General features: G+C 46.6%; 1 protein-coding gene across 1 annotated transcript in view; it reads right to left on the minus strand.

The window, feature by feature from the left end:
• Nucleotides 1–9610: 9610 nt before the first annotated feature.
• Nucleotides 9611–26946, minus strand: part of cntn3b (contactin 3b) — a 35674-nt gene continuing 18338 nt past the window's right edge. The window contains exons 6-23 of the mRNA XM_057030453.1: nt 26688–26891; nt 25826–25928; nt 25305–25489; nt 24751–24887; nt 23802–23931; nt 23078–23228; nt 22046–22173; nt 20713–20888; nt 18303–18420; nt 17397–17555; nt 17152–17301; nt 16488–16558; nt 15907–16141; nt 15395–15504; nt 14251–14437; nt 13705–13817; nt 13452–13617; nt 9611–12958 (exon numbers count right to left, since the gene is read on the minus strand). Coding sequence (XP_056886433.1) covers nt 12864–12958; nt 13452–13617; nt 13705–13817; nt 14251–14437; nt 15395–15504; nt 15907–16141; nt 16488–16558; nt 17152–17301; nt 17397–17555; nt 18303–18420; nt 20713–20888; nt 22046–22173; nt 23078–23228; nt 23802–23931; nt 24751–24887; nt 25305–25489; nt 25826–25928; nt 26688–26891 — 2618 coding nt within the window. The 3' untranslated portion in view covers nt 9611–12863. The remainder of the gene's footprint in view (nt 12959–13451; nt 13618–13704; nt 13818–14250; nt 14438–15394; nt 15505–15906; nt 16142–16487; nt 16559–17151; nt 17302–17396; nt 17556–18302; nt 18421–20712; nt 20889–22045; nt 22174–23077; nt 23229–23801; nt 23932–24750; nt 24888–25304; nt 25490–25825; nt 25929–26687; nt 26892–26946) is intronic.

Genomic DNA, 26946 nt, shown 5'->3' on the forward strand with positions numbered 1-26946 from the left:
CTCGGAGAACTAAAACGGGATTTTTCCACCTTGGTTACTTAAAGCGAGCCATTCATCACCCCGGGAGAAACTGTCTCGCTGCTATGAAGTGCACCAAAGGGAGATTGAATTTTTTTTTCTCCACAGGCTGTTACACCTCAAAAGAGTATACAATTACTTTGGCACTTTTTTAAAGAACAGCAGCAGAACTGTGGAGTAAAGCCGTCAGAAGGTCACGGGGGTCAGGAGTCATATGGAAGAGCTAAGGAACAGGGAGTGTATTCATATACAGGCCTCTCTCACACACAGGAGGTGTGTTTATGAACTTGAACTCATTAGCGGAGCTGCACACGCGCGTTCACCGTTCACCGACGACTCTCCTCGGTCCAATCAGATCCTCCTGGAGTGAGGCCCCGCAGGGTCGCGAGCTCTGAGCATTGTCCCCGATGAGGCCTTGATGAGAAGAAAATCTTTATAGTCTGTGCGTCTGGCGTGGACTCCTGGGAACAGCTTCAGCGTGCCAAAGGTCCAGTTTAAGTGTTGAGTTGCTCTCATGGTCACGGCACATTCAGGAGAAGAATCCTTGCTTCACTTAACAGGATGATGGTTCAGGCTGTTTTCAAACACGCTTCTCCAGCTCTAAAGAAGACAAACTTCAAACTGACCGCTGGTCGGGGCGGATGTTGTTGGAAGTCACCTCCTCGTCGGCCGGAGAGTGTTGCCTGTCGGCGTTCTTTGATGGAAACCGAAGTGAGACGGTGGAAGAGCTCACCTCAGGTGTCAGTGGAGACCGGTGGCGGCCGGGGAAGATTAAAAGAGGAAATATCAATCATTCAGTCTGACTTTCTGTAGCTAAATTACTAAATGGAGCCCTTCGTGCCGTTATCCTTTTACAGCCATGGACGTAAATCCCTTCCAATCCTATTTGCTAGCTCCCACCTGTGCCTGCCCAGAAATGTGAAATGAATCTTGAGAAACGTGTCGTTGGTCGCCGCCGCCGCCGCCGCCGCTCTGTCCACCACCCACAATGCTGTTCTGGCTGTCTGGTAAAAGCGATCACCATGGAGAATCCTGTCTCATCTGCAGTCATTGCTGGTCCTCCACAGACGTGCTCGCTGTGTTGAGAGTTCCATCAGCACACAATGATTCAATGCTTTGTGGTCTACCACAGGCTGTGCTTCCACACATCAAATGGAGAGCTATTAGAGGATACTCGAGGTGAGGGAGGTGGGGGCTGATACCACGGGACGGAGGCTCTTTGCACTGCAGGAATTGTGATGACCGAGCTGTTCTGATCACCAGACCATGTCTGTACTCTGAGCTCAGCAAGGGTCCAGCAGCTCCGGGTGACAACAGCAGTGTTTGCTAATGGGGGAGGAGAGGCCCTCTAAAAAAAAAACACGCTCCTTTCTGGTCCATTTCAAAACACGCAGAATGCCAAAAGCCTTCTCTCCTCCCCGGCTGCGGCAATAAGGGGGCAAAAATTGAGGGAAAAAGCCATTAGGGAGCGCGCAGTGTTAAGTCTGAGTGTCACTTGTGAAGCAAACATTTGAGAAATGCAGAGAAAACGCACGAGAACTGAGCTGAAGGATGACGGGAAGCATCAGGTGGTCCTGCAGCTCACAAGGTCCCCAGTTCAGCAGCAGCGTCGCGGTTGAATCTGGCGCTGGGGATGTGAATATGTCAGGAGGGGAGGGGTCGAGGCGGCTCAAAAAAGAAACCTTGCACAGGCAAAATGCCACACAGATGACATCAAATGGCTCCGTTTCTAATAGCTCAGCAGCACCGCGTTAACAACAGCAAAGCAGGAATGAGAAGGAGCGAGAAGCGTCACACACGGGAGTCGCACTCGGGATTGTCGCTCCTTGGACCTCTGCTACAGTGGTAATGATTCTTCTGAGCTGCATGATTGAGGCCACAGGGATTCATATTATGTGGCCAAGGCTGTAGGCATCATCCGCAGCCCCGGGCGGGCTGAGCCGGTGCTGCTGCGGCTGCTGCTGTTGCTACCTGAGAGTGCTTCAGATGCAGTTTCACCTGGAAGTCTCCCAGTCCGAAGGTCTCCAGGCGGGAGGTAAATAACCCCCAGTGTCTGAGTCCTGGAGCATCTCCAGAGCAGGGTCGGATCGTGAACAGTGGCGGCGACGTGCTGAAATAAACGTGACTGTTGCTAAAATAATCAAATGAGACGCGCGGAGAGCTGCGCGAATGGTGGGGAGACGCTTTAGCTCGCTCCAAGATGGAGCTGTCAGTTCAATGATGTGTCCTTGCTGCTGCTGAATCCTGTTGAACTGATCACAAGTGAAGAGAAGAGAGCATCCATTTAAATCAAAGCCACCACAATAAAGGCAAATAAAGAAATAAATACCTGGTTTCTGATGATTGTGTGTTTATACCAGGCGCTCGGTCGCATTTTAGCAGCTAAAATTGGGATTCAAAGCAAAACTTCAGTGGAAAACATTTCACTTCATCTCAATTCCAGTCACCCAGGAATTATGTGCACAATCGCGTGCATCAGTGCAACGCTATACAATTTACTGCTGGAATGTCTCAACGCGATGTCCAGGAAAATCCAGCGTGCCCGGAAAGTAAAATCAATCTCAACCTTCATTAGCGTCTAGCAAAGATCTCTATCGACACATACAAACGTCCAGAAGGTGAAATGGATCCATTCAGCAACATTCTCTGCGTGCTGCGTTCACCGTGCGCGACATGCCAACCGTGGAGACTGCTCTTTCTAACTAACCAGATTAGCTGGCAGCATGCGTGCAACAGGATAGTCTCTTGCCGTGCACTCCCAGCCCCTCGCTGGACAGATTTACTGTTGCCAGATGCCAATATCTTCCCAGTATTGGAAATTAGTACCATTAGATTTAACGGTTTTTAAACGGTCTTTTCATGCGCTCCATGTTCAGAATCGCCTCAGCACCCAACAATTAGCTTTTCATTTCTAATTATAGTGCGTCCAATTTTGCCTTTCCGATGCCTTCGGGCACTTAAAGGTGTCATAGGCCGGCGGTTTGCGGTGGCGGGTGGAGAGGGAGGGCGAGGGAGGGGGTGTCGTTGGCAGTGGATCGTGTGTGTGGGCATGTGAACTTGGCAGAAGCATCAGAGGAGGAAACAAGCACAACAATTCTATTGTCTCTTTGAGAGTGTACGGGACTGTTCAGCCCGGGTGGTGCATGAGTGTGTGAGGAGGATTAGTCAGGAAGTTAATAAGCTTTGTCAGTTCAAGAGAACGGCTCAATTGTCATGTCCGTACTCGTGTTTGGGTTCTGAAATGATGCGCTTCCGTGTCAGTTTCCCCTGTTTATATTTGATGTGATGAAGGTTCTGGAGCGGCCTGGAGGTGACCCGCTGCAGTTAAAGCAGAAGAACGTTCAGAGGCAGAAACCCTGACGCTGCTGTTGTGGCTAAATTCATTAAATTAGCTCGATTTTCATGTGTCTACGTGCCAAAAAAAAAAAAAAAGCACAGGAAGGTTTGGCCAGAAACCAGCAGAGCGAAAAACAAAAATACATTAAAGAACAGCGGACAAAAACTAAACAAAATCCACTTGAGTCTTTTGCGTCACAGGCTGTGACGCAAAAGACTGGAAATACAAGACAGTGGACAAAAGGCAGATTGTGCGCAGGTGAAGCACATTAGCATGAGTAAAGGAGGTAGAAGAGGGACAGAACCTTCAGCAAAAGCTCCTCCTCCCTCTCTGAATCTCCCATTTTTAGCCTAATTTAGAGCTCCGTCTGTTCTAATGTGTCTTTCCAGGACAAAGGCTTCTGTATCTTTGTATAAGAGCAACACTGATGCTGCGGCGCTTTTGTTTTTGTTATTTTTATGCTGGTTATAGAATTGACTTGCTGGATCAATAAGCACATTAAGAGTTCCAGCTTCTATTCTCCAACTCATTAATAGAAAATGCATCGATGCGTTTCATTCTGATTACAAGAACCCCCCCCCCCAGAAGCTACAACTTTCTTACCAAAGGGGTTCGGAGACCTCCCCCATGCTTTCAGACTCCTATTTAAGTCACTCAGAGTGAATCCTAATCGAGCGGTTCATCATGGGAAGAGTTTGGAGCGAGCAGAAGAGCCATATATCTGCATGGCAACATCCTGGACAGCGACGCTCCGCGTGCATGATGAATTCGTGCTGCCGGAACAGAAGCACCTGAGCCTTTTAGCTCCATTTGTTTCAGCCCGCCCGCGCCGTGCTGAGCTGTGTTTGGGGTCTCGGCAGTGGGACCTTTGAGGGAAGGATTAATGGGAGCGAAGGGTCTGCTGATGTATGCTCGTGCTCCTTCGGGTCTCCATAATTCACATTGTCAGCTGAAGAGCCGGTGCTGAGTGCCAACCCGGAGCTGTCTCTCATCATCACACACAGTCAAGAGCCTGTCAGAACAGATGAAGCCACCAGCTCAGCACTGTCGAGGAACATTGAGCCGTAATTCACATTCTCTTGCACCGACAGGCCTCGCTAAATCCAGAGCCGGCCGTGAAACACTGGCGACCCATCAGGGGAAGCCACAGGAGAGCCACCTCGCTATGAACTAGATTAGCAACGATCGACCTGCCCTGCCTCCCCATCACACCGTATTGGCACCAATAATTGCTGGAGTGCTTTCCGCAGCAGTTCAGTCGCGCATGAATTCTCACTGTGTGCAAGGAAATTAACACAGAACGTCGCTGCCTTGAGAATCTGTTTTTAAAAACAGGAGGTTTGTAGAAAGTTAACCAGACGCCGTCGTCTATGTACGAGTGTGTGTGAGCTCCTGCTGGATGAACGCTCGTCCCAGCAGGAATGATTGATATGTGCTGAAACTGCAAATCCTGACAGACGCCTTCCAAGAATGAAGCCCCCGCATCCTCCTCAGCACAAAGTCGAGACAGACGTCCTGCGAGTGTATTTAACTTTGTTTTCAGCAAAGCAGACATAATCCAGGCCCGGCCTTAATGCAGCCGTAACGAGGAAACAGGGATCCTGCATCAGGACGGGGGGGGATTTCTGGTGCCCGGTGTCAGAGCTCATTAAAGTCCGGCTCCATGATTGGCACCTCGGTGGTGGAGAAACCTCGGGGCAACACTGAGACATCACAAACTTACAGTGCGCTGCACAACCATGCCTGGAAGAGAATATGAAGAAAAACAAGAAATTAGATTTATCAGAACAGCATGCTAACCGGTGCTGGCTGGTTCTACAAACTAAAGTTTAAATACACGTTTTATTTCCCCCAGGCTGCTCCAGAAAAATACCACGTTAACATGTGAACCGTATGTCATCCACCCTGATTTCATGCACGCTGCTCAGCTCACGCCTCTTTAAAAGCCCAGTCACCGTCTGCAGAGTCTCCTACTGGCACCAAGCTGAACATCCTGCGGAGGCTGTGATGCTTAACGACCGTGGCACCCGGTCGTCAGGCCAACTCAGCCGCTCCGTAATATCCGGGAAAGCAACCGTGGTGGATGAACGCGCAACATATTTACTGTCCTGCAAATAGGTTACTGCTCTTTACATGATTACTCACTGCCTCACAATGCACGTGGAGCCAGTGCATGGATTTATGGCCAAACGGACCTCTGCTGCCTCTCCACCGCTAGCTTCCACTGCAACACGCACACCTAGATTGATTTCTAGGTGGCCAAGCTTCCAAAAAACCCACTTAGGAACCTCCTACAGGTGGAAAGAGAAAGAATAGATGTCAGGAAGACAGATCTGTTGGGACGTGTTTATAAAGTTGAAGGTGCACGAGTCACCAAACAGGTGTGAAAGCAGGATCAGGCTGTGGTAAAAAGTGAAATGTGCTTCTCCTCGTGCCTGTGAAGACGTGTCTTATTCATTTTATATGTTCTATATCATCAATGTTTAATGCTCCATTTTCTGGAGTCAAGCACTCGAGTGTAGAAAGTGAAGCTGCAAAAGTTTGATAAAGTTTTCTCGTTAAATGGCTGCTAATGTGCTGCGGAGCTGGACCTACTCTGAATCGGCGTTTAAGGAGAAGAACGGCAGGTGTGGGTGATGACAGGAGATCAGTCTCAGGTGTGCCTTGCTCGCCCAGCGGGGGAGAGTCAGGAAACTGAAGGAGGGGGGGGGGACCACTCGGGACTCCTGACAGGTTTCTGACTGGATCTCAGTGGGAGCTAAACTGGTGCAGAAGACCTGAAGATCAGGATGACTAGATCTCATTTACTCCTAAGAACTAATTATATTACTGTCATGATGGGAAACCCTCCAAGAACGTGGTACAGGTCTAATTATGGGCAACCGTGTCCCATTTTAGTTCTCCTATTGATCTGGGCTGGTCTGACTGGACCCAGTGGCAGCTGCTGAAGCAGCAACAGAAGAAAAAGTGCTTGAATGGGGACTTTTCCAGTCGGTACTTTCAGTTCTCAAAGGAGAAAGCAGAATGTTTGGCCAGCGAAGGTTGTGCTGATTGAACTGCAATCTTCTCTCCCCAGTTTGCCTTGACACTGACATCATCAGAAAGCACTTTTAATTTCACTGAATTCCGTTCTTATTATTATCATCTCCAGCTATAGTGTCCCAAATTGCTATTGAGACTCTGCCTCCTCCCTTTCAAGACAATATATCCCCCAAAGTAAATGCAGAGTTCAGTCTTTAATCCTGCACGTTTGAATCTGCTGGGCCATTCTGGAACTTCACAGAAGGTTAAAGAGCTTCTTGTTAACATTCAAATCTTTCTATTTGCATTTCTTAGCTTGAATAAATCAATTTATCAGCTCGAGGTCATCTATTGGAAGCTGAATGTTAACGCTGAGATGCTGAACTCGTTTTGATCCGTGTGGAGATGGAGGACGCCATTCTGCCCACTCAGTTCCCCCAGCAGCCAGGAGCTGTTGACCACAGCATTACGGGGGCAAATGGGGGTTAAATGCTCGCATCGAGGTCAGCTCAATGACAGACCGGGGGAGGGAAAAACAATCCTCATTTGATTTCTCAGTTCAGATTGTGCCGACTAGAGCAGCGTCTGAAGTGGAAACCTCTCTGAAACGGCTTGTTGAGGAAAGAGAAAAGCTGTCATCTTGTTTCAATCTTTCCCAAACACTGGAAACACGATAACATCTGCCTTTCCTTCACAGACAATCGCGTTCTGCCTCAGTAAAATGTCCAGCAGCGCCCTGAAAACACTGATTTATCCGTCCCGGATTTCTGTCCCGAGGACTCGTCCCTGGTTCTGAAGCCAAGCGGAGGAACCGCCGGACACGGCTGCCTTCCTTCGCCCTCCGCACCCAACGTTTGACCGAGCGTCGCTTTAGAGGAACCGTGAGCTCGTCCTGCCAAGCTCAGGGAGATCCGGAGCGGCTGGTCGAAGATGTTGTGACGTCCAGGAAGAAGACGTTGCTGATTCCCATTAAAAACTGATCCGTCTTCACAGGCGTGCTGGAGTTCTACAGGCACTCCACTGGATCAGCCTCGGGTACGAGTTAAAAATTCAGGGGTGTTTGTTGGCTTGTGTTTGGTTAATCCGGCACAGAAAGGAGCCCACACACCAACGGAGGTGAGAACACCACCTCTCGGAGTAATAACAGTTGTGTCTGCTCATGCACCCGCGATGGAAAATCAATCCTGTCTTGAGGCTTTATTTCTGTGCAGGCCTGAGTGGTGTTATTGGGAATCTGGTGCACCAGCAGTATCAACAAGCTGCAACATTTGAGATCTCAGCCTTCACAGATTTGTCTAAGGGTGCCTCTGTAGCACTGTCGCAGGGAAGGACGCGGATCCAGGGCAACCCCCGGACCCCTGCTTTAACATACTGACCCCAGGCAGACGGGCCGTTGAAGGGCTCTCCTCCCGTTACTTTGCTTTGCTCGTCCCACCTTTTTAGCATCATCAGTCCGGTTCTTTGATTCCCTGCCATGAATTTTCCGTCCTTGTCCCCGGTTTCATTATTGAGATGCTGACAACAGGTGTAATCTCAGGACATGCTGAGCATTTCACACAATTCTGATCCAGCCACTCACTCTTAATTTGAATTTTGAGCAATGGGAGCCTTCATAAAGGCGGCCCATATCAGACCTGAATAATTATGCTATTTTAGATAATGACTTTCTTGTTTTGACGCACAGCCTTATTAAAGACATCCTCGCTCTGCTCTGCTCTGTGCTGCTCTCCCTCTCTGCAGTCTCCACAGTGATAAATGGCCCCCGCCTCTGATCACTCTTTTTCGCGCTGCTCTGTGGTCACACAAGGTAGATGCACCCTCATTAATAAAACCCTGTGATTCATTTACAACGCTCCCTTTTGTGTCCCTTTCTTCGTCATCTGTAAGACCGCTGCGCCCTGCTAATTAGTAAATGCTGAGGGAGCATTTATAATGCCCAGGGACAATGTTAAGGAGGTGCTGTGATGTTTGAAAAGAAATCCATGAGTGGCTGGTTCATAATGATGCACAACTTGCCTCAGGCGTCTCAAATCCAGTCGAGTTCTGCCGAGATCGGATTTTCATGACCAAAGCATCTGCTCTTTTTTGTAAAGTCCGTCTAACTCTTCATGCCAGCGTGCAACAGTGTAATAATCTTTCTACTCAACTGACTGCGACACAGGAAGGTCACCGACGCTTGAAGTCCCAATGGCGTTCAAGACATTTCATCCAATACATGTTATAAATAATTAGTTGAATAGTTCATTTAATTAGCCTGCCTTTTCATATGAATTGTGAGGCTCAGTGTTGTGTTTTCCAGTATTTCCCCTTTCAAACATCAGAACGTGGGCAGAAGGTCAGATTCTTGATCTCTAATGGAAAAAAAGAAATCTCAGGTGCACAAAAGGGATGAGGCCATAATGAAAACAGAAATGTCAAAAATTGATTCATCAGTAATACTTCAGGTGTAGTAAACCTGCTGTAAAAGCCAAATGATGCAGATCAACACTGGACAAAAGTTTGAGCTGAAAGAAGCGACAACGTTCAAGGTCACTTTGAAAAGGTTCAGATTCAGTGAAAAGTGGGAAACACTGAAACGCTTCCGCTCCTGTTTAGCAAAAACCCCATAAATGAGAAAAAACCTTGAAAGTTCTTTAACTGCCACAAGTGCACTAATAAAAAAGGCTTCATTTATAGGATACTTCACTGATATGGCACATAGGAATTAAAGAATTAAAGTAACTTTAACAGAAACATCTGAGGAAGGAACTCTGGTCAAGATTGAAACACCCTCTACCAAATATGAAATCTGAGTTATGCATTCGTTTATTGGAGCTGGACATTTGTGGCTTCACTCGCATCTGCATTGTTTTAATGGAAATGAGCAAATTTGTGCTAAATTGTAGCATTTAAGTGTCTGTGTGGACACTCCTGTAGTGCTTTAAAGCCCATAATCCAGTTATTGCTTATAGGTCATGTAATAATATCGTATCTAATGTGCCTCTAAAAGGTTTCATCTGTTAAAAATGGACTTGTCGCTCCGGGCCCGTCTAGATTTACCTTCATGCACTCTATGAAACCCCAATAACTGTCCCGCAAGAACGATTTAAGAGCGCGGCGATGCCGTTTCAAAGACTTTATTTTTCCTTTAAAGATTTGTGTGAAAGTTTGCCAACGTGGGTTCAGACAATCGTCTCCTCCCAGCTGGACCTGAAACCTGGTGTCAGTGACAAAAGAAACCAGAAGACGGGCCGCTGGCTGGAATAGGCTGTTTTATTAATCATAGTTTTAGAAAAAAAACCAAAGCCAAAAACAAAACAACAACAACACAAATCCACAAACGATGAACATGCACAGTTTTAGTATACAAGACAAAACAGTTACTTTTCAATATGAAAATGCCCTTCTACATGTCAGTATCTCACAGAGATCATTGATTAATACACCAGTATTAAAGTCGGAGAACAACACTATTTAAAAGCAATACGTTTGTCTTCGATGGGCGAGTCTGAAAAATATACTGAAGCTATTTACACCGCACCAGAAACACTCCATTCTAGCAACAACGACAACAACAACCGGAGAAGCCATTTCAAGACGACCGACCTTGAGGATTCCAACACGAGTGACACCACGCTCTCGCGTTTGTTGGCTCCACTTCCATCTTTTCGATTGTACTTTATAACATTTCTAAATGCACAAGGCCAGACAGCACAGATTTGCTTTCTTTTATGAACATGAAAAATTAAGCTGTTTTACAACTACTGCATGTAAGAAAATGCTAATCACCTGTCACACATTGTAAATTAATCATCTATAAGTCTACCTCGAGATTATGTTACCCTTGGATACTAAAAGAAAGAAAAACACCACTTAGATCACATATTTGCACACGCCGAATGACTCAGAGCCCAATTACACCAGAAGGAAATATTCAGTTGTGATACACAGTCACGCGTCCCAGCTGATACACGGCGATGATGATGACGATGGATCCATGAGAACGTGACAGTTCTTGTAGGTTCTTGTTGCAATACATGTCATCTCAGGTTGAGATAGGAAAGGAAACAGATGTTTTATTAGCAAAAGAAGAAAAAAGAGCAGGAGAAATGCTTCCCAGCTGCTCTGAGACAGTGTAACTGGGCTTTAGATGCAGCCATGAGGAAATATACAGCAGAGCTTTTCAGGGGCAAATCAGCTGTACAGAGGCTGCATTTGTCATCTAACTTAACAGTGAACTTCCAGGTCGTCGCTCCAGTTCAGCCTTAACAACACCACTGAATACTAGCAAAAAAAAAAAAAATCTGAAAAAGAAATACAGCTCCATCACCCATAACAATACCAGCAAAAAACTGAAAAGAAATTCCGATTATGTTCTTGACGCGCATTTAAAGTCGTGGAGGACATCGGGGACGGCTGCACGGCGGAAAAAGTGGAATAAGAAATGGCCATCAGTCAATCTGGCAGGTGGATTGTGACAGCCGTAATAATGGGGAGGGAAATCAATACGCCATTGGCTGCTCGGCAATAGTCTAATCAGTGAGCGTAGAGCTGGATGGGAGCGCTGAAAGAGCAGATAGGACAGCCTGATTACGTCGGCCGGCGCTCCTTTTACGGCGCCTCTGGGGTCCGAGCAGCTGCTCAGGCGGCGAGGTGAGGACGTCCAGTCACCTTGCATCACTTCCTTGTGCTTTCATTCGACTTTGTAGGGGAGTGGTGGGGGGAGGGGGGGGGTGGCTGGGGAGGGGGTGGGGGCGCGGTTTAGTGCAAAACTCAGAGGAGAGACGGCGGCGCATGAGCTCATCACCTGCGCAGGCCTGTGTTCGGCAAAGGCACAGTAACGTGAGTCAGTCCACTCCCCTGCAGCCACTCACGGCCACCTGCTTCTCCGGGCTCCTGTAATGCAGCTCGGATCTTTCCTGGGCGGCTTCTGACAGGCTCCTCATCCGCACGAAAGAACAAATGGGAAGCACATCCCGCAGCGGATGAGCAGAGTTCCTCTGCCACGTGTATTATACACGATGATGGGGGGAGAGTAAAATCACAGCTGTGACTTTTGTTCCATTTCCAGCCAGGACTCAGAAGTTATCCCAAAGCCCGAACTGCTCATTACGCAACAGTTCCTGCATCCGATGCAGTTTTCCGGATGCCTCAGCGCTCGGATTAAAGTGTAATGATGGCACATCTTTACATTCCTGCCAATGACTCTAAATAATTCCTCCACGTTGAAGTTGACGACCTGGATCTTTATTGTAAGCCGTTTAAAAGGGGATGGAGTGACGCGAGCTGGAAGCGAAGGCACTGTTATCCGTTACACACCGGACCACCTGCTCACCTGGGCTGCCGTCTGGTGCGTCATCCTGTGATAAGATGCACACGTCTGGAACACGGGTCGTCCAACTGGAGAAGAGGAGCAGTACGCCTGGGATCATGGTTTAGTAGCAACAGTTCCCTGCCCTTTCCCGACAGTTACAGTTAAAGGCATTTATTATTTAGAGGATCAAGAGGAAGTAGACGCTTTCAGCTCGGAAACATCGACAGGAGCGTAGCGAATATCACCTCAGTGCACAGAGATCAGTAGGGCTGAGGCACAGTTGATCCGTTTGCTGTGCGTCTTTCAGATCTGATCTAAAAAACAAAACCCCAAAAATTCCCTAAAGAACTTGTAAGCTTTCAAGAAATGTGTCATTTGGCAAAAGCTGCAAAGCTGCTGTATGACCTGAAGCTCTTTCTGATCGAATCAAACCTGTGAATCTGCTAATGTTTGAGAGAACAGCCTATAAAAGGGGGTTTTATAACAATGTTGTATCTGGATACTGAATATTACCACACTTGTTTGAGGTTCAGACAAAGCAGCCCAGCCCAGGATGCATTAGCGCTAATTACAATGTTATTAATTATAATTAACTCATTATAATCATCATTAAAGATCATTTTAAATGATTTTAATTTGAAAAAAGTGATGAAACTGCCTGATACAACATTATTACTGAAGGGTTTGTTCCGGGGCACCTTTGCTGTAACTTGTGGAACCGTCCTGGCGTCGCTCGGTCCGTTAGTCCCCAGATATTGATCATATATGCGATTTGCCGATGCTCCTCAATCGAGCTGAGCCAAGGAAGGGGAGCATACTGTAAACTATTATAGGATTGAGGAATTGACAGCATGCAGCGCCTGACACATACTTTGGTGTGAACTAGAACTGGAAAATGAGTTTAAGGCAGCAGTATCTTTAAAGATGCTGATAAAAAAAAGCCATAACGACATTTTAAGGTCTAAGCTTATGACGTTGGGAAAAATAACCATACCACGGTTGCAAATGATCACATTTCTTTCTGAGGGTACTTAAACTGTTGGTCCCTTTAAGAATTTGGTGGAACTCAGTCCTTTCCCATCTTCTCCAGCGCTGCCACTGAAGCCCAGGCCTTGTGCAGTTACCACAGGACAGGCTGAGTGAAGGGATCAGGGGGGTCGGGGGGGGGGGGTCCTCTCTGGGTCTGAGTAGCTCTCAGTGGAGGAAGCAGAGCAGCGCGCCGACGAGGGGCAATGAAATGTGCGGTACGGGCTTGAGGGCGACGGCTCCGGAACCCCTCGCTCCCATACCTGCAGCAAAAGCAGAGGCAGCATTCCAATTAAAGGCTGCAGTCAGCTTCCCGATGCACTCCGCTTCCTGGAATTCCTCATAAATCAAAGGCCACTTGCATTTTTTTTATGGCTTTGATAGTTTATTACTGGGTTTGAACAGGAGATGCTATATAAGAGTTAGGCGAAGGTACATTTTCTATCAGTTCATATAAGAGAGTGCAGACCGGGCCGCCTGACAATTTGCACAGCAACAAGGAGAGAGCAGAGAACTGCTTTATATGCTGCAGCACCAGGCAGCCAGTCAACAAGGAATAATAACCCAATGGCAGAGATGGATGACACCGGGCATGCATTTCTAAAAAGGTCGCTTTTCTTGAACCCCATAGAGTCAATTACTGGGGGGGGGTGAAGGCTAAATGAAATGTTTTTACGGCCCATTATTATTTATTCTTGCATACTTTATCTATGGTCAGAAGAAAAGGACATTAAAGGAAGACAAGAGGGAACTCACTCAGTTTGTGGATGTGGATGGGTTCGCTGCCCACGCCTTCCCCGCCTTCACTCATGGCTTTGACCTGAATCAGATAGTTGGCGTTGGCGTTGAGGGTGAGCTCCACGGCGGTTTTGTTGGTGAACAGAGCGGTGACGTCGTTGTAGTGATTCTTTTTCAGGAGCACCTGAGACAGGAGAGAAACATAAATATGCTTGTGCAAAATCACCAACCTCGACTGTAAAGGAAACATTTGCTATAAACTGGCACTCACCAGGTAGCCAGTGACCTTTGACTCTGTTTCCATAGCTATGACAGGATCCCAGTGCAGGGACAGTGTGGAGCCAATCATTGTCCATTGTATGTTGTGTGGAGCCCGATCTGGGGCTAGAATGAGTAAAATAAAGACAGCGTCTATCTGTGAGAGTAGTTTTTCTCAAGCATTCTTCTCTTGAAACAGCTTGAACTTTTTTTTTTGAGTTTTTGCGTAGTGCTGCAAAACAAATGCCAGGTACTGGTGTAATCCCGCCCGTGTTTAGTACAGATACGGGCACGGTTGATTTAGCCAGTTGAACACATACAGATAACGGCGCACTTCATCATATTATCCCCTTGACTCACACATTTATCTCCGGAATTATTTGAGGTAATAGGAAAGCTCTCTTGTCAGATTAAATTTGCTGAGAACAACCAGCAAAGCTGAAACAAAAAGCTACGCCTATCATGTAGCAGCTGACGCAGCGTCGCCCGAGAGACGGACGTGGCTCATGAATAAGAACCATTTAGAGATGATTTCAATGCCCCTCTGGGATGGACTCACGTGGTTCCTTTGTGGTGGAGTTGATGGGCACCGACTGTGGCCCGGGGCCAGCGGTATTGAAAGCAGCCACAGATAGGTAGTACACTGTGCTCGCTTTCAGTCCTGTGATGTTAACCACCGTGTAGTTTCCAGAAATGCGCACTTTGCCAACGGTGTCAGGCTTGGTGTCGTCCTCCCAGTACACAACCTTGGGGGCAGAGTGAAAACAGTGTCGCCTTGAGGGCTATAATCACTCAGGTGGGGGTGCCTTTCACGGCATTATTGCAGCTCGTATCTCATCGGGAATTCCGAAGCCTGTTTGAATTACAGGCGGGACCTGAGCGGGAGGTGATGCATATTATATTTTCTCACAAACCCATATAAAGGGGCGTCAGAGCGCCACGTGACAACGGCTCCAGCGGGATTTTATGATTGCTTCTGCCCTTCTGTATGAAAAACAACCTGTTGGTTCGCTGCAGAAACTTGATATTAAATGTGACGAGGTTAGAGATAATTGCAAAATGATTCACATCTCCAAGCAGACTGATATTGAGTCTCCTTTCCTTGAACACATGCATGTAGGTGCAAAGGTATTTGATTAAGCAAACGCACTAATTTTCTGCTTGCTTAAGGTCATATTTAATATTCATGTGTCTGGTATTAAGCTACATGAAACTGGAGTCGATAAATTCTAATTAGTTATCAATTAACGGCCGTGCCTGGATTCAGCCCGTCATTAATTGAATGATGCTGAATGCGTTGAACTGAAGCCATATCACATTCACTTAAAGGCTGATTCCAGTCCAAGCAACAATTCTAGTTGTTCTACATCAACACTGGCGCTGAACATTTCAGATTCTGGTTTTGGGGAAATAAACTGTGTTCACAAGAACATTGTTGCCAGCGCTATGGCAACCGCAGAGCTGAGGGCCAGAGGTGACAGATACTGACAGAAAACCAAAGAAAAACTGTGAAAGAATGAGGGGATTTATTTTACTATTGTAGCTCGCTGCTGCTGCAGTATATAGAGTTGTTTGAAATCAAAGTCGGGTGGAGAACACAGAGCAGAAAATCTGATTAAAAAAAAGAGCAAGATAGAGCTGAATTTCCACGTGTTTAGTGGATCGAAAAATAAAATTAATTTCTCTTCAGAGTCAAACCTCACCTCATATCCAAGCACTCTTTCAGGAAGTGCAGGCAGAGCTTCCCAAATCACTTCAATTTGCACTGCAGACACACTTCTGGTTCTAACCCTCTTAGGAGCGACGCTGGGGACTGTTGAGATTGAGAAGCAGTGAGAGAACTCCACACACACACACACACACACACACACACACACACACACACACACACACACACACACACACACACACACACACACACACAGCGATAGAGGGAAGCTGCTGAATAGACCTGTAGTTTAAGCAAAAAGCTGTTTTCCCAACTCTCTTTTAATGGGCTCTGTGACTGACATAAGACAAGAATATCTGCCCACCAAACTCAATTAACAGAATACGTCTCTGACAGCACGGTGGGGCAAGTGTCTGCCAGGATTTCCCGTAATCTAACAGCATGATAGCTTGTATCAAATTGACATTCTGAGCTTGAGTGGGGGATGGGAATAAGAACATTAACAGGGCTGTGATCGTGGCTGCTCCAAAGTCCTCTGTCTCGTACCTTCCTCTGCTGAGTACACGGTGGCGATCGAGCTGAAAGGCCCCTCGCCTCGGTTATTATAGGCCCCCACTTTCACTTCGAAAGGCGAGAAGGCTGGGATGGTGTCGTTACGAAAGACGTAGCGGCCTATTCCAGGCGTGGAGATGGCCGCTCGCGTCCACGTGACCAAACCCAGAGGCCTGAACGCGATGATGTAGCCGAAGCCGTCTCCGTTCTGCAATTCCTCAGGAACAGGCTGGGAGCAAAACACAAAACTACAGTGATATTAAAATGCATACAGACGAAGAAGCAGACACGCCCGTCTGTGCTGTAGCTTCAGCCTGGGCTGCTCTGAGGCCACCCAGCATCTCATTTACGGTTCTCTCCCTGTAAACACTCATCACCTCTGACTTCAGCCTTTTAATCCTGCACGGGTGCATAAAAGCAGCAGAAAAAGCTCTAGCTTTTCTCCCAACTTTTGGAGGGAGAATAGCCGCACCGCTTTAATGCGGATCGTAAAATCGCTCCTTTCGATTCTGCACAATTAAGCAAAACCATTACTCGGTTGAGGAGAGGACAGTAAAATATGTCAGATGACTTACCTCCCATGTTATCACTAGTTCGGATTTTGTGCCACCTCCACCTCCCACATCGGTAGGAGCCGTATCAGGAACTGAGGGGTAAAACACCAAACGGTGTAATTAGGAAAAGTTGGAAAAGCTTGACGACACGTCTGAAGTGTGAATTCTACAGGCTCCATCTTCAAGTTCACACCCTGGAAATCTATCTCTGTGCAAACACAAGCCTTCCAGAGCTTAGGGAAGGGCTGGTATCCTTTAAATGTGCATTAAACAAGTGGAGAGCAGCGTTTTGCTATTGACATTTAGGTCAACCACGTAGCAGAGGACATGGAAGAAGTCCACTGGACACATCAGCAAATGTTGCAGGAAATTGTTGTTCAGCGACTGCAAGTGTGTTTTTCCACCTCACGCACTTTAGCGGAGCGCCGTCAGACAACATTAGTCACCTGAAATTAAAGGTTTTAGGCTGGAGGCAGCCAGGAGAAAATGCCAGGCAGAGGATCAATGGCAGGATTAATGGTGGGATTTCAGCAGTCGATACTGGATTATTAACAACTTTTAGTTTAACCCATCAACCACAATAATCTGATGTGGGACATGTGCACACACCACATACACTGAAATTCATCATTGCAGATTTATATAGATGCACTGCTTCGTGTCTTTTTGTTTTAACTTCACATACTGGAATCCTCTGTTCGGGTCTTGGTTGAGGCTGGACTGGGCTCTCCGAGGCCGACGGTGTTGCGAGCCACCACCCGGAACTCGTACTCCACCCAGGCATTCAGCCCCACCACTGTAGCTGTCAGCAGGTTACCATTGATCACCTCTGGCACTGTAGAGAGGAGACTTTTCTTTAGAATATCAAGCGAAAAACACATGTACAGATCAGAGCCTGTTTGATTACTAAACTGGTCTGACCCACGTCACCTGTGTCTACAGCCTGCCAGCCTACGGTGAAGGGGGTCCGGGCCTGGATGATGTAACCAGTGATGGGGCTGCCATTATCCCTTCCAGGGGTCCAGGAGAGCTGGGCAGTGCTGTCTGTGATCTCCTCCACTGTTACCTTGTCCGGAGGACCTGGAGGACCTTGTTCAATCATGTAATGGAGAGGATTAACGCGAGGTGTTCGGTCTACCGTCATGGAACTCATAAAGCCGTTTGAGGCGCGTTACACTTCAAGGCCGATCCTTTCCCTTTAATTAAAGGCTGCATCCTTGATTTGTGCAAGCAGGGGGATTGGCACTGCATGAGTGATGTGCTGGACTGAGGAACGATAACGAAGCACGGCTACTGTCCGGGGACACCGGGTAGGATCTTTTATGGGGAAATGAAAGGAGCTACGTGGGTGCAGACGGCAGCGCGGCGAATAAAAGAGTTTCCCTTGTTTCTCGTGTCCGCACGACTGCTCAATTAGTCCAAAGATAACCGTGACATTTTTGCTTATAAGGAAATGGGCCAACTTTAGCCATTTTCTGTGATTAACGCTGGCTTCTTAAAGGACCTGGGGGAGCCATGTTAAGGTCATGACTACCAATGAGAACAGGAGAAATGCCCTGAGAGCGAGCTGAACCTACCAGACAGTATCAGCAGAGCTGCTGCAGCCCGACTCCGATCAGAATCACAGAAGGCAGAGAGCAAATCCACAGAAGCTACTGGGACTGCCATTGAGGGACTCTCTTGTTTTCCCACCGCCTCAGGATTTATTTACAGAAAGCCTTGGGTATTTCTGACAATTTCTTTTGACAATTTTGGCGCGTTCAGATGCTTGAATGCCTCCGTTTATTCCTGCTCTAACAGACACGGCACGCTCCAGAAATCAAGTGGCTCTCGTACCTTTTACCACCAGGATGGCAGAGGTGGACAGGCTCTCTACATCAGTGTCAATAAGGCACACGTATTTTCCTCCATGGCTCAGCTGGATGTTACGAATCATCAGATCCCCTGAAACGCTCTACAATTGAAAAACAAACATTTAGATAAGCGATTGTCTCACTTTGGATTCCCGTCCGGCGCTAAAAATGAGAGATATTTCTTTGCACAATGGCTATGGTCGCTGATTTTTGCATTTCTTCAGAAAAAACAGACATGGCAGATGTCCTCTGAACAAAAAACAAATCTCCTGGCTGCCCTTCAGGCTCCGGCAGCAGCTCGTCCCCCACCTCCCACCCAACACAAACAGCCACCAGCTCTACAGGACACAAAAGACAAACACGGTCTTGTTAATTGGCAAGACAATCCTAATTATTCTCTAATTACACAGGCTCAAACAAGAGAGTGGATGAGTAAAATTCCCAGCAGAAAGAGCAAATATTATTATAGGGAGGAGTCATGGTGGCCATGAATAAACACAGTAAAACCCAAAGTCTCAATGAACTTTTCCTCTTCCAAAAGGTCAAAAGGTCACGTATGTTGTCTCACTCTGCAGAAAAACAAGTGGCTTTGATTTCTTTATTCCTCCTGACAGTGAATTTCACACAGAAACTCCCCACTTTAGTATTTTGCTCACGTTGTGGAGATAAAACCTCAAGGACTCAACTTAATTGAAAAGAATGTTTATTTGTTTCCTCTATTATAAGCGGTCCTGCTGTCACGTAGTTCCTGCCAGGACCCAGATCAGATGGTCCCTGACACCAACACATGGGTGGTGGATCCTTTTGTGAGGGTGCACAATTGAAGGCCCAGCTAGAACCTTGGACTTGTTGTGATACCAGGGGGCTGAGTGTGCTACTACTGTGTGTGGCCTTGTCAGGAGGGGGTGTAATTGCTTTGCATTCAGGCTAGCGCTCAAATCGCTTTCCAAATCAGAATTCTCCTGAATTTTCCATCATTTGAACGCAACTAATGACATAAAAGCTAGAACTGAGAACTGCAACCTCAATGTGGGGGCAACAAATCCGATGATTCGACTGCCAGGGTGCTGATGCAAAGTGTTTGGCTGGGAAACACTCACCGGGAGAACGCGGCAGCACCCAAAGAAAGATCAGTGCTTTGGTATGAAAGAAGGAGGGCGGGCACGTCATCTACGCCGCTGTGTAGATGCACCCTTTGATTTAAACTGCAGTAACTAGCTGTAAAGCAGTGCAGTGAGAAACGTTGGGGTTTATTTTGTGAGCCGGTTACCTGATCTAGCCAAGACCTGCCGCAGTCCTAGCAGATTCCAGTGATCACAGCTCCTCCCTGCAGCTTCTGGCCATGAACGCCTGCGGATGTTCTCTTTTCTACAGCACCTGACAGGGCAACGCTGAGCCGGATGGCACTTCTCCCCATCGGCGGGCTGAAGTACCACCTCTCCTGCTCTCTTTTCTCATTTCCCTCCCCTTTCATCTCCTCTCCTTTCTCTCTTTTATCGTGGCGGCTCTGCTGTGTCTTATTCTCGGTGCAATGTCAGACAGCACCTGGGTAACCACGAGAGTTCACAACAGAGGGCAAAGCCAAGGCCTGCCAAGAAGGAGGAGATGAGGCAGGTTTGCTTTAATTATGTTAATTAATTCATCAGATGCTTTTGAGTAGGAAGGTTGATAATCTCTCTATGAGATCTGGGTCCTTTTGTGTCTAAGCATGTCTGAACATGATTAGCGGCCCCATCTGAAGATGTGAATTTGGCGTTTTCATATTTTTCTGGGGACATCAGCACTAGATGAGGAGTTTCAGACATTATATTTTATGTTCTAGTGAACACAATCGTCTTTGATTCGGAGATTATGGTTTTCAGACGATGGCTTGCTGGTGCCAGGCCTGCCCTTGCTGAATGCCAAACGGCTCATTACTTAATTATGTCAAGGCTCAAGACTCATAAAGAAGTATGCAAATTCAATTAAAGCAAAGGGAGTTGATAAGGAAATTCCCCCTTCAGTTACAAGAATTGGAAGTTAAAGGGAATGAAAACATAAAGACTTCAGTGAGGACCCATGATGGAAATGGCACATTACCTATGCATCTTCAGAAGTGCAAGTCTTGGCAGCTCACATGGGCAATTCAAAAGGTAAGGATCCGGATGATTACCCTGATAATGCCATCCGAAGGAGGCCATGTCACAGAATCTTTAAAGATGTCTCTATCTTTCTGACGTTATCTCCTCCATGGACCACAGGTCCATTTATGAATGAATGGATGTTGGCATGCATCCCTCCGCTGGTGTCGAACAAGCCCTCAGCAGGGCAACGGAACACACATCCAACACACTGTTCCAAATTTCCTGAGAAAAGCCAGGAAGTAGCCGAGTTTAACGCCGCTCATGACTCACCCCGCCCACTCTTTCGAAATGGTTGCCGTCTCGTTGGAAGTCAATGAGCTGGCCATTGAATGCCCATGAGAAAGACACATCCAGAGCTGGATCGGAGGCGATCTGGCAGGGTAAGACGGCGCTCTCGCCAACAATTATCTCTGTGTTAGTTGGCCTCATGGTGATTCTGGTGGGTTCTGTCCAGACAAATGGAAGGATAGCATGTTAATCTCTGCTACGGTAACCTTTCACATCACCACTCAAATAAATGACATCCTCATTTCATTTACAGCTGCGTCCAGCTGCTGCTGTCCTTGTCTTAATTAGCATCTAGATGTAACGGTGTCCATTACTACATTTAATGACACTGCAGGTTTGTATATCATGGTCAGGGATCAATTTGGGGGATGGGGGGGGATCTTGATGGGATTACAGAAGTAGGGGCACATTCCTGCTGATGCCTAGGGGTGGACTCAAGGCCTCAGAGTATATTCAGGAAAGGTCACAGTAATTAAATGCTATGACATTAAATGGTACAACTGTCAGTGAATGAGAAGGCTAAAAGCTAATGAGAAAAGAATGCAACTTTACGCAATAAATCAATGTGAAGGTCTTTTATGTCACTGAATCCATTAATAGTGACCTTTAAATAAGTCAAAAATAATCCCTGGATGTCACCGCTACAGCTTTTACATAATACATTCGACCCAATTCAAAATATTAGCGGGCTCACGGTAGGATTTGTCATTTGTAGCTACCATTTGAAAAATCTTGCAATTGAGATTAAAAATTAAACTTTCCACTTTGTAAACTCTCTACTGATGTGGAAGCATCATAGGTCACATCTAATACTGACAGAGAGGGTCAGGTGATGTGCAGTAAAACCATAAACATCTGCATTCCTTCTCCAGGCTTAATGCTGCTGCTTCTCCATGCTAACTCTTCCTCAGACCTGTGTGTGAGAGTAGCAGGCAAGCCTCCCGCTGAGCAGTGAGCGTGTGGATGAGCACGTGGATGAGCACGTGGATGAGCACGTGGATGATTGAGTATCGACAGATAATGAGGATGATGAGAACAAAACAAGATCTCTTGAGTTGGAGACACAAAGAGGTCCAAGGACCTCGGAGATCGAGGGCAGATGCCAAAATAGTCCGCCATTTCCATAATGACGACGGTGTATTTGCTCCCTTGGGGATGCACGATCACCGACTCGCTGCACCGTTTAGGGACACGTCCGATGTGGGAACAGCTGTTTCGTACAAATGTGGACAGATGTGGGACGGAAACTGTTCAGATGGTTCTCTGAGGATGACCTGAAGTGCACAAGGGAAAAGGCTTGGAGTGCCAGCCTCACCAGTGATCAGCAGCTTTCCAGTTGTGCTCGCTGTCCCAAACTGATTCTTAGCAACGCACGTGTAGCTGCCGGCGTCCTGGCGTGTGGCGTTCGCAATCCTTAACGTTCCATTTGGAAGCAGAGTCATTCTGTAGGAAAGACAACAGTTGTCTTTTACTTCACCTTTACTGTCGTTTTGATCATTTTAACTGTTGCTAGTTGTGTTTTTATCATATACAGACAAATAAATATACATTTTTTTGCAGTGTTGGCACCTACGCATAGCTGTGTCCTTGGAAGGTTAAACGGGATGCAAGTTTTCCCTAAATGTCAGTCATCTAGAGGGATTTCAGCACTGCTGCAGCTGTAAACATGTCTGTGCCAGCAGGGTTTTAGTCCCCGTCCAAGCTTTCGCCTCTAATTGTGATGGCGTCAGTGGGGGAATTACTCAAATGTGTAATTTACTTTTGGGTTTCTTCACATTGTAATTGGTTCTTTGGCTTTGTAAGGAATCTTTTCAGCTACTCCCATGCAGCTCATGCTGCAGTCAGTCACAATTCAGTCTGAGAATGACAGCAAACTGAATTACGCACAACTTAACACAAGTGGTGCTTTCTGTCTGTTCATTGTCTGCATCACTTCTCTGAGTGGAAGGTCTAGTCAAGCGAGATGTCTGCTCTCAGATCTGCCTTGATTTCTATTTTATACCTCTTGGTTGTGTAATTTACTCATTACAACTGCAGCAGCTTCAACTACACTTTAAAATTCCTTCTTATGTCTCAAAGCAGACAGGCAGGAATTCTGTTTGTTCATCTTTTGTCCTTTTAAATATTTTATTAATGTACATGATTAGCATCCCTATTATGTTCATCGCTAATTCAAAGTTCTTGGCACACTTGCTGTTTGCTAGCATGCACTGTACATTTGTGTTCTGTTCTCATTATCTTTATTAGCTGTGCACAGACGCACTTGCACAAATGTCAGAATAGACTTTTCAAAGGAGTTGGCTTGAACAAAAGCCGCTAGGAGTGTGCACTTAGACTTTTATCCTACCGTTCAGCTCGCTGCAGGATCTCGTTCCCTTTCTTCCACAGGCTAATTGCTGGAGGCCAGGCCTCAGGCTTGCATTCAAGAGTGACTTCGCTGCCTGTGCGAGCTTTTAGTAGCGCCTTTAAGGGACTTTTTGAGAAACTGGGAGGCGAGGCTGCAAGGTGGGGGGCAGGAGAATGACACAAGGTTAAAATCTGAAGGTAATCTAACGCTAAGCATGTCAGCATGTGTAGCCAGAATTGAGTGATTCCTCCTGCTTCAGAAAATTTCACCTCTCTCTGCAAAACCTCTGCAGAAGTGTCTCAATCGGCTATAGGTGCGAAATCCACCAGCACCGGCACATGGCTGATTATCACATTTCATCTCACCATTATTGGGACCCTCGTGGGTCTTCACATATATCAAGACAGTCTTTTTTGTCACTGCTGTACGACGTAAGTCATCAAAGCTTTGCAAATCAATCAATACTCTATCTCCATGAGAAAGCATGCACACAGCCGCAAAGCAAGGCTTCTGTAGTATCTAAATCAATATCACAAAATGGATAAAAGTCAAAAGAAACGCTCCATCACATTCATATTTCTGCTGGCGGACTCCATAATGACAGCAGACTGGTTGCTGAGGAGATCCATACAAGCCTGCTGGGTTTTATCTTAGAAGACGATCAAATGCAAACAGATAAGCAGGATAAAAGTGTGTGTGTGTGGGGGGGTTTATGCAATCTTACCTAACACCATTAGCTGGGCGCTGGAATAAATAACGCCATGTTTGTTCTCAGCCACACACTGATACATCCCGGAATCTGACAGATTTAATGCAGCTATAGAAAGAGCCCCGTTTTCAATTTGTATGCGGCCCTGTGGAGAAAGGAGAAACAGTCCTGCGTTACAAGGCCAGCCGGTTACTGCGCGTTCGGAAATGCTACAATTACTGGTGCACGCGCAAGGGAGGGGAGCCGCAGCACAGGAGGAGCGGAAGGAGAAAAACCCTTGTGATTTCACATACAGTATGAAGAAAACAGGAAGGAGCTGCCTCACCTGTCATGCTAACCTCTACACATGCAGCACTGCTGTGTAGCTTTCGTATGTCTGCACTGCTGCTTCCAGCTCAGCAAATATATTTGGATCAGACTGTGACCGTGTCTAGTTTGCATTGAGATCAGATCGCAGCTTGGTGTTAATTCAATTTGCAGCCTGAGCAACATAATCCACTTTAGAAGTTAGGAAAGGTCACGCAACTCTGCCTCCTCTGTTGGTACGAAATCAAAAACACACGAGCGGCTCGACGGCGGAATCGTTACACACTTGACTAGGACAACTTTATCGACTATGGGATTGTTTTGCTTTAAAAATGAATGACGGTTACGGAACCTTATTTAAAATGTAACGTCGAGCAACCGAGTTATAAACTTGCAGAATATCATGTCGTCGTACGACTTCCTGTGGCGGAGCAGAAGGTTACGAAAGATTATGAGCCGGTACTGGAATATTAAACCATAATTTGGGCTTGTTAGGAGCCTTTTCTTAATGGCCACTAATAACTGAGGTTGCTCCGACAACAAAGACCCATAAAACGGTTCTCTTCCAGTTATTTACTGTCACAGCTTTGAAAATGGCCTCTCTATTTCAAACCGATTCACGTTTTACCTTTAATTACGCTCAACTACAGATCTGTACCTCTGCCGCCAGTTGTTCGCCATTCTTCAGCCAGCTGTAAGACGGCTTAGGCTTTCCGTTGGCTTTGCACTCCCAGAAGAGGTTGGCTTCGACGGACAGAGCCGTGTCGGCCATCGTCAGGAGCCAGTGAGGTTTAGCTAATCAGAGATGAGAGGATTACTTGTTAAAACATGTGCTTTAATTAAAGAAGCCTGGGATTAGTGGGAATGACGTGAGAAGTCATACAACGGAAAGGCCGATGTAAAGCTGACCTCACTGTCAGCGAAATGTTTAACAAGGTTGGTAAACAGATATAAATATTGACTGAAAGTCAATGTGGAGCCTTGAAAATGACATTAGCTCTGCTCTTATCAAGCCAGGATCCATACGCAGCAATACTGCGGTAGCATCAGGCCCCATATGTTACAGGCAAATACAATTCCTGTCAGACAAATGCAATTAAAGCTGCTGGTTGCATGCATGATTCCTGTAGAAAACAGATATTTATTACAGACACACATCATCCCTGCTCCCTCATGCGCTTATTGTCATTCAGTTTGAAACGGTCCACTGACCGTGGAAGGAGAGGCGTCCACGTGCCGCATTTTTGCCCCTCCAATTTTCTGCCACGCATTCATAAGTGCCCGCGTCTTCCTGCTGGAAATTGGGTATTTCAAGGACGGCATTTGAGTTCTTCATCTTGACTTTGCTGGGGAAGGGAACGCCGCTGGTTCTCCTCCAGCTTATTTCTGGGACGGGGCTGCAAAAGACGAACAAAACGTTCCCAAGGTGGCAACTGTCTGTCACAGTGATCAAAGTCTGATGAAGCGCAGAGGAAACCAAGCCGGAGCGAGAGTCTCGTGAATGACTGTTCCCTACAAATCAAAGCGTGATTGCTGAGATTTACTGAAGAACTTTGATTTCTGCTTCATTGTCTTTTCATGCTCTCCGGTGGATTGATGGATCTGAGAATAAGCAATGTTACGCTCATACGCCCTTAATTTATCTTGAGAAGCATCATGCATGGATGAGCCTACAGCTTATTTCACAGGTACACACACACACACACACACACACACACACGAGCGGGCCTTACTTTCCCAGGGCGAAGCACTCAAGTCTCACTGCAGATTCCTTTGCTGCTGGAACTGACTCTGGAAAGTGAACTTCTATTTTGGGCTCATATTCACCCATGACTCCTACAAAAGGGAGACAATAGATGAGAAGTGTTTCATGAAATAAGTCTTCGTGCATATGAAGCAAAAGTGAGAAGGTGATGGAAGAAGCATCGGGTCAGCCGACATAATTGGGTGCGATCGCTTTCACAAAATTGACGAAAATATTGGAAACAGCAAAGCTGCTTCTGACTGTTCGGTCCCAAACCCGCCAGGCAGCAGGAGCTGATTCCTGCTTTTGATTGCAGGTCAGAGGAACTCGGGAAAGTCTGATATCTCGTGTTGAAATGCTGGAAATGAAAATGCGTACCAACACGCAAACCTTTCCCTCCGTGCAGATTACGTAAGGGTCGCTGACATTATTAAATGCTTCTGACTGTGTTCAACACAATTGTAATTACAGCTATAAATCAGCTCATGACAGCTCTGCATTTTTGTATTTTCTGCTCCAAATGCAATAATATTGGTTAAAGAGAGCACGCTACATTTAAAAGCACATTAAAGGATCACATCACACCCTGTTTTGGGTTACCAGTTATTAATGCTTTGGCAGCTAATTCTAAGCTATTTGTAATTGCTGGCATTATTATTACGATTACTAAACTGTCATGTGTTTAAGTTCTCAGGTTTACAGTTTTGTGAAATAATGTAGGTCAGCTGGATCAATTTGATCTCTTTTCAGGCCCTTAAACATTAAAAGTGGATCCTGAGACGTGTGAAGCTGCTGCCTAAATATGAAGAAAATGCTTTGATGAGCAGCTGGAGAAATCCTTTGAGGTTTACCGTCAGTTCTGAGGACGAGTGGCGTCGGCGAGCTGAGCACCTTGTCCCCCGTCACAGTGTTGTTGACCACGCAGGTGTAGTTGCCAACGTCGGAGCGCTCCACCTTAGCCACGTACAGATTCCCCGTTTCCTGAGAGATGAAGCGACGACTGTCTTGTTGGACGAAATTTGGATACTCGTTGAAGATCCAGGCATACGTCAGCTCTGGGTGACAGAGGTCGAGAGGTCACTGACCGAGGATGACTATATCTGTCTGAAC

This window comes from Takifugu flavidus, chromosome 4 (genome assembly GCF_003711565.1).
Source record: "Takifugu flavidus isolate HTHZ2018 chromosome 4, ASM371156v2, whole genome shotgun sequence".
NCBI lineage: Eukaryota > Metazoa > Chordata > Actinopteri > Tetraodontiformes > Tetraodontidae > Takifugu > Takifugu flavidus.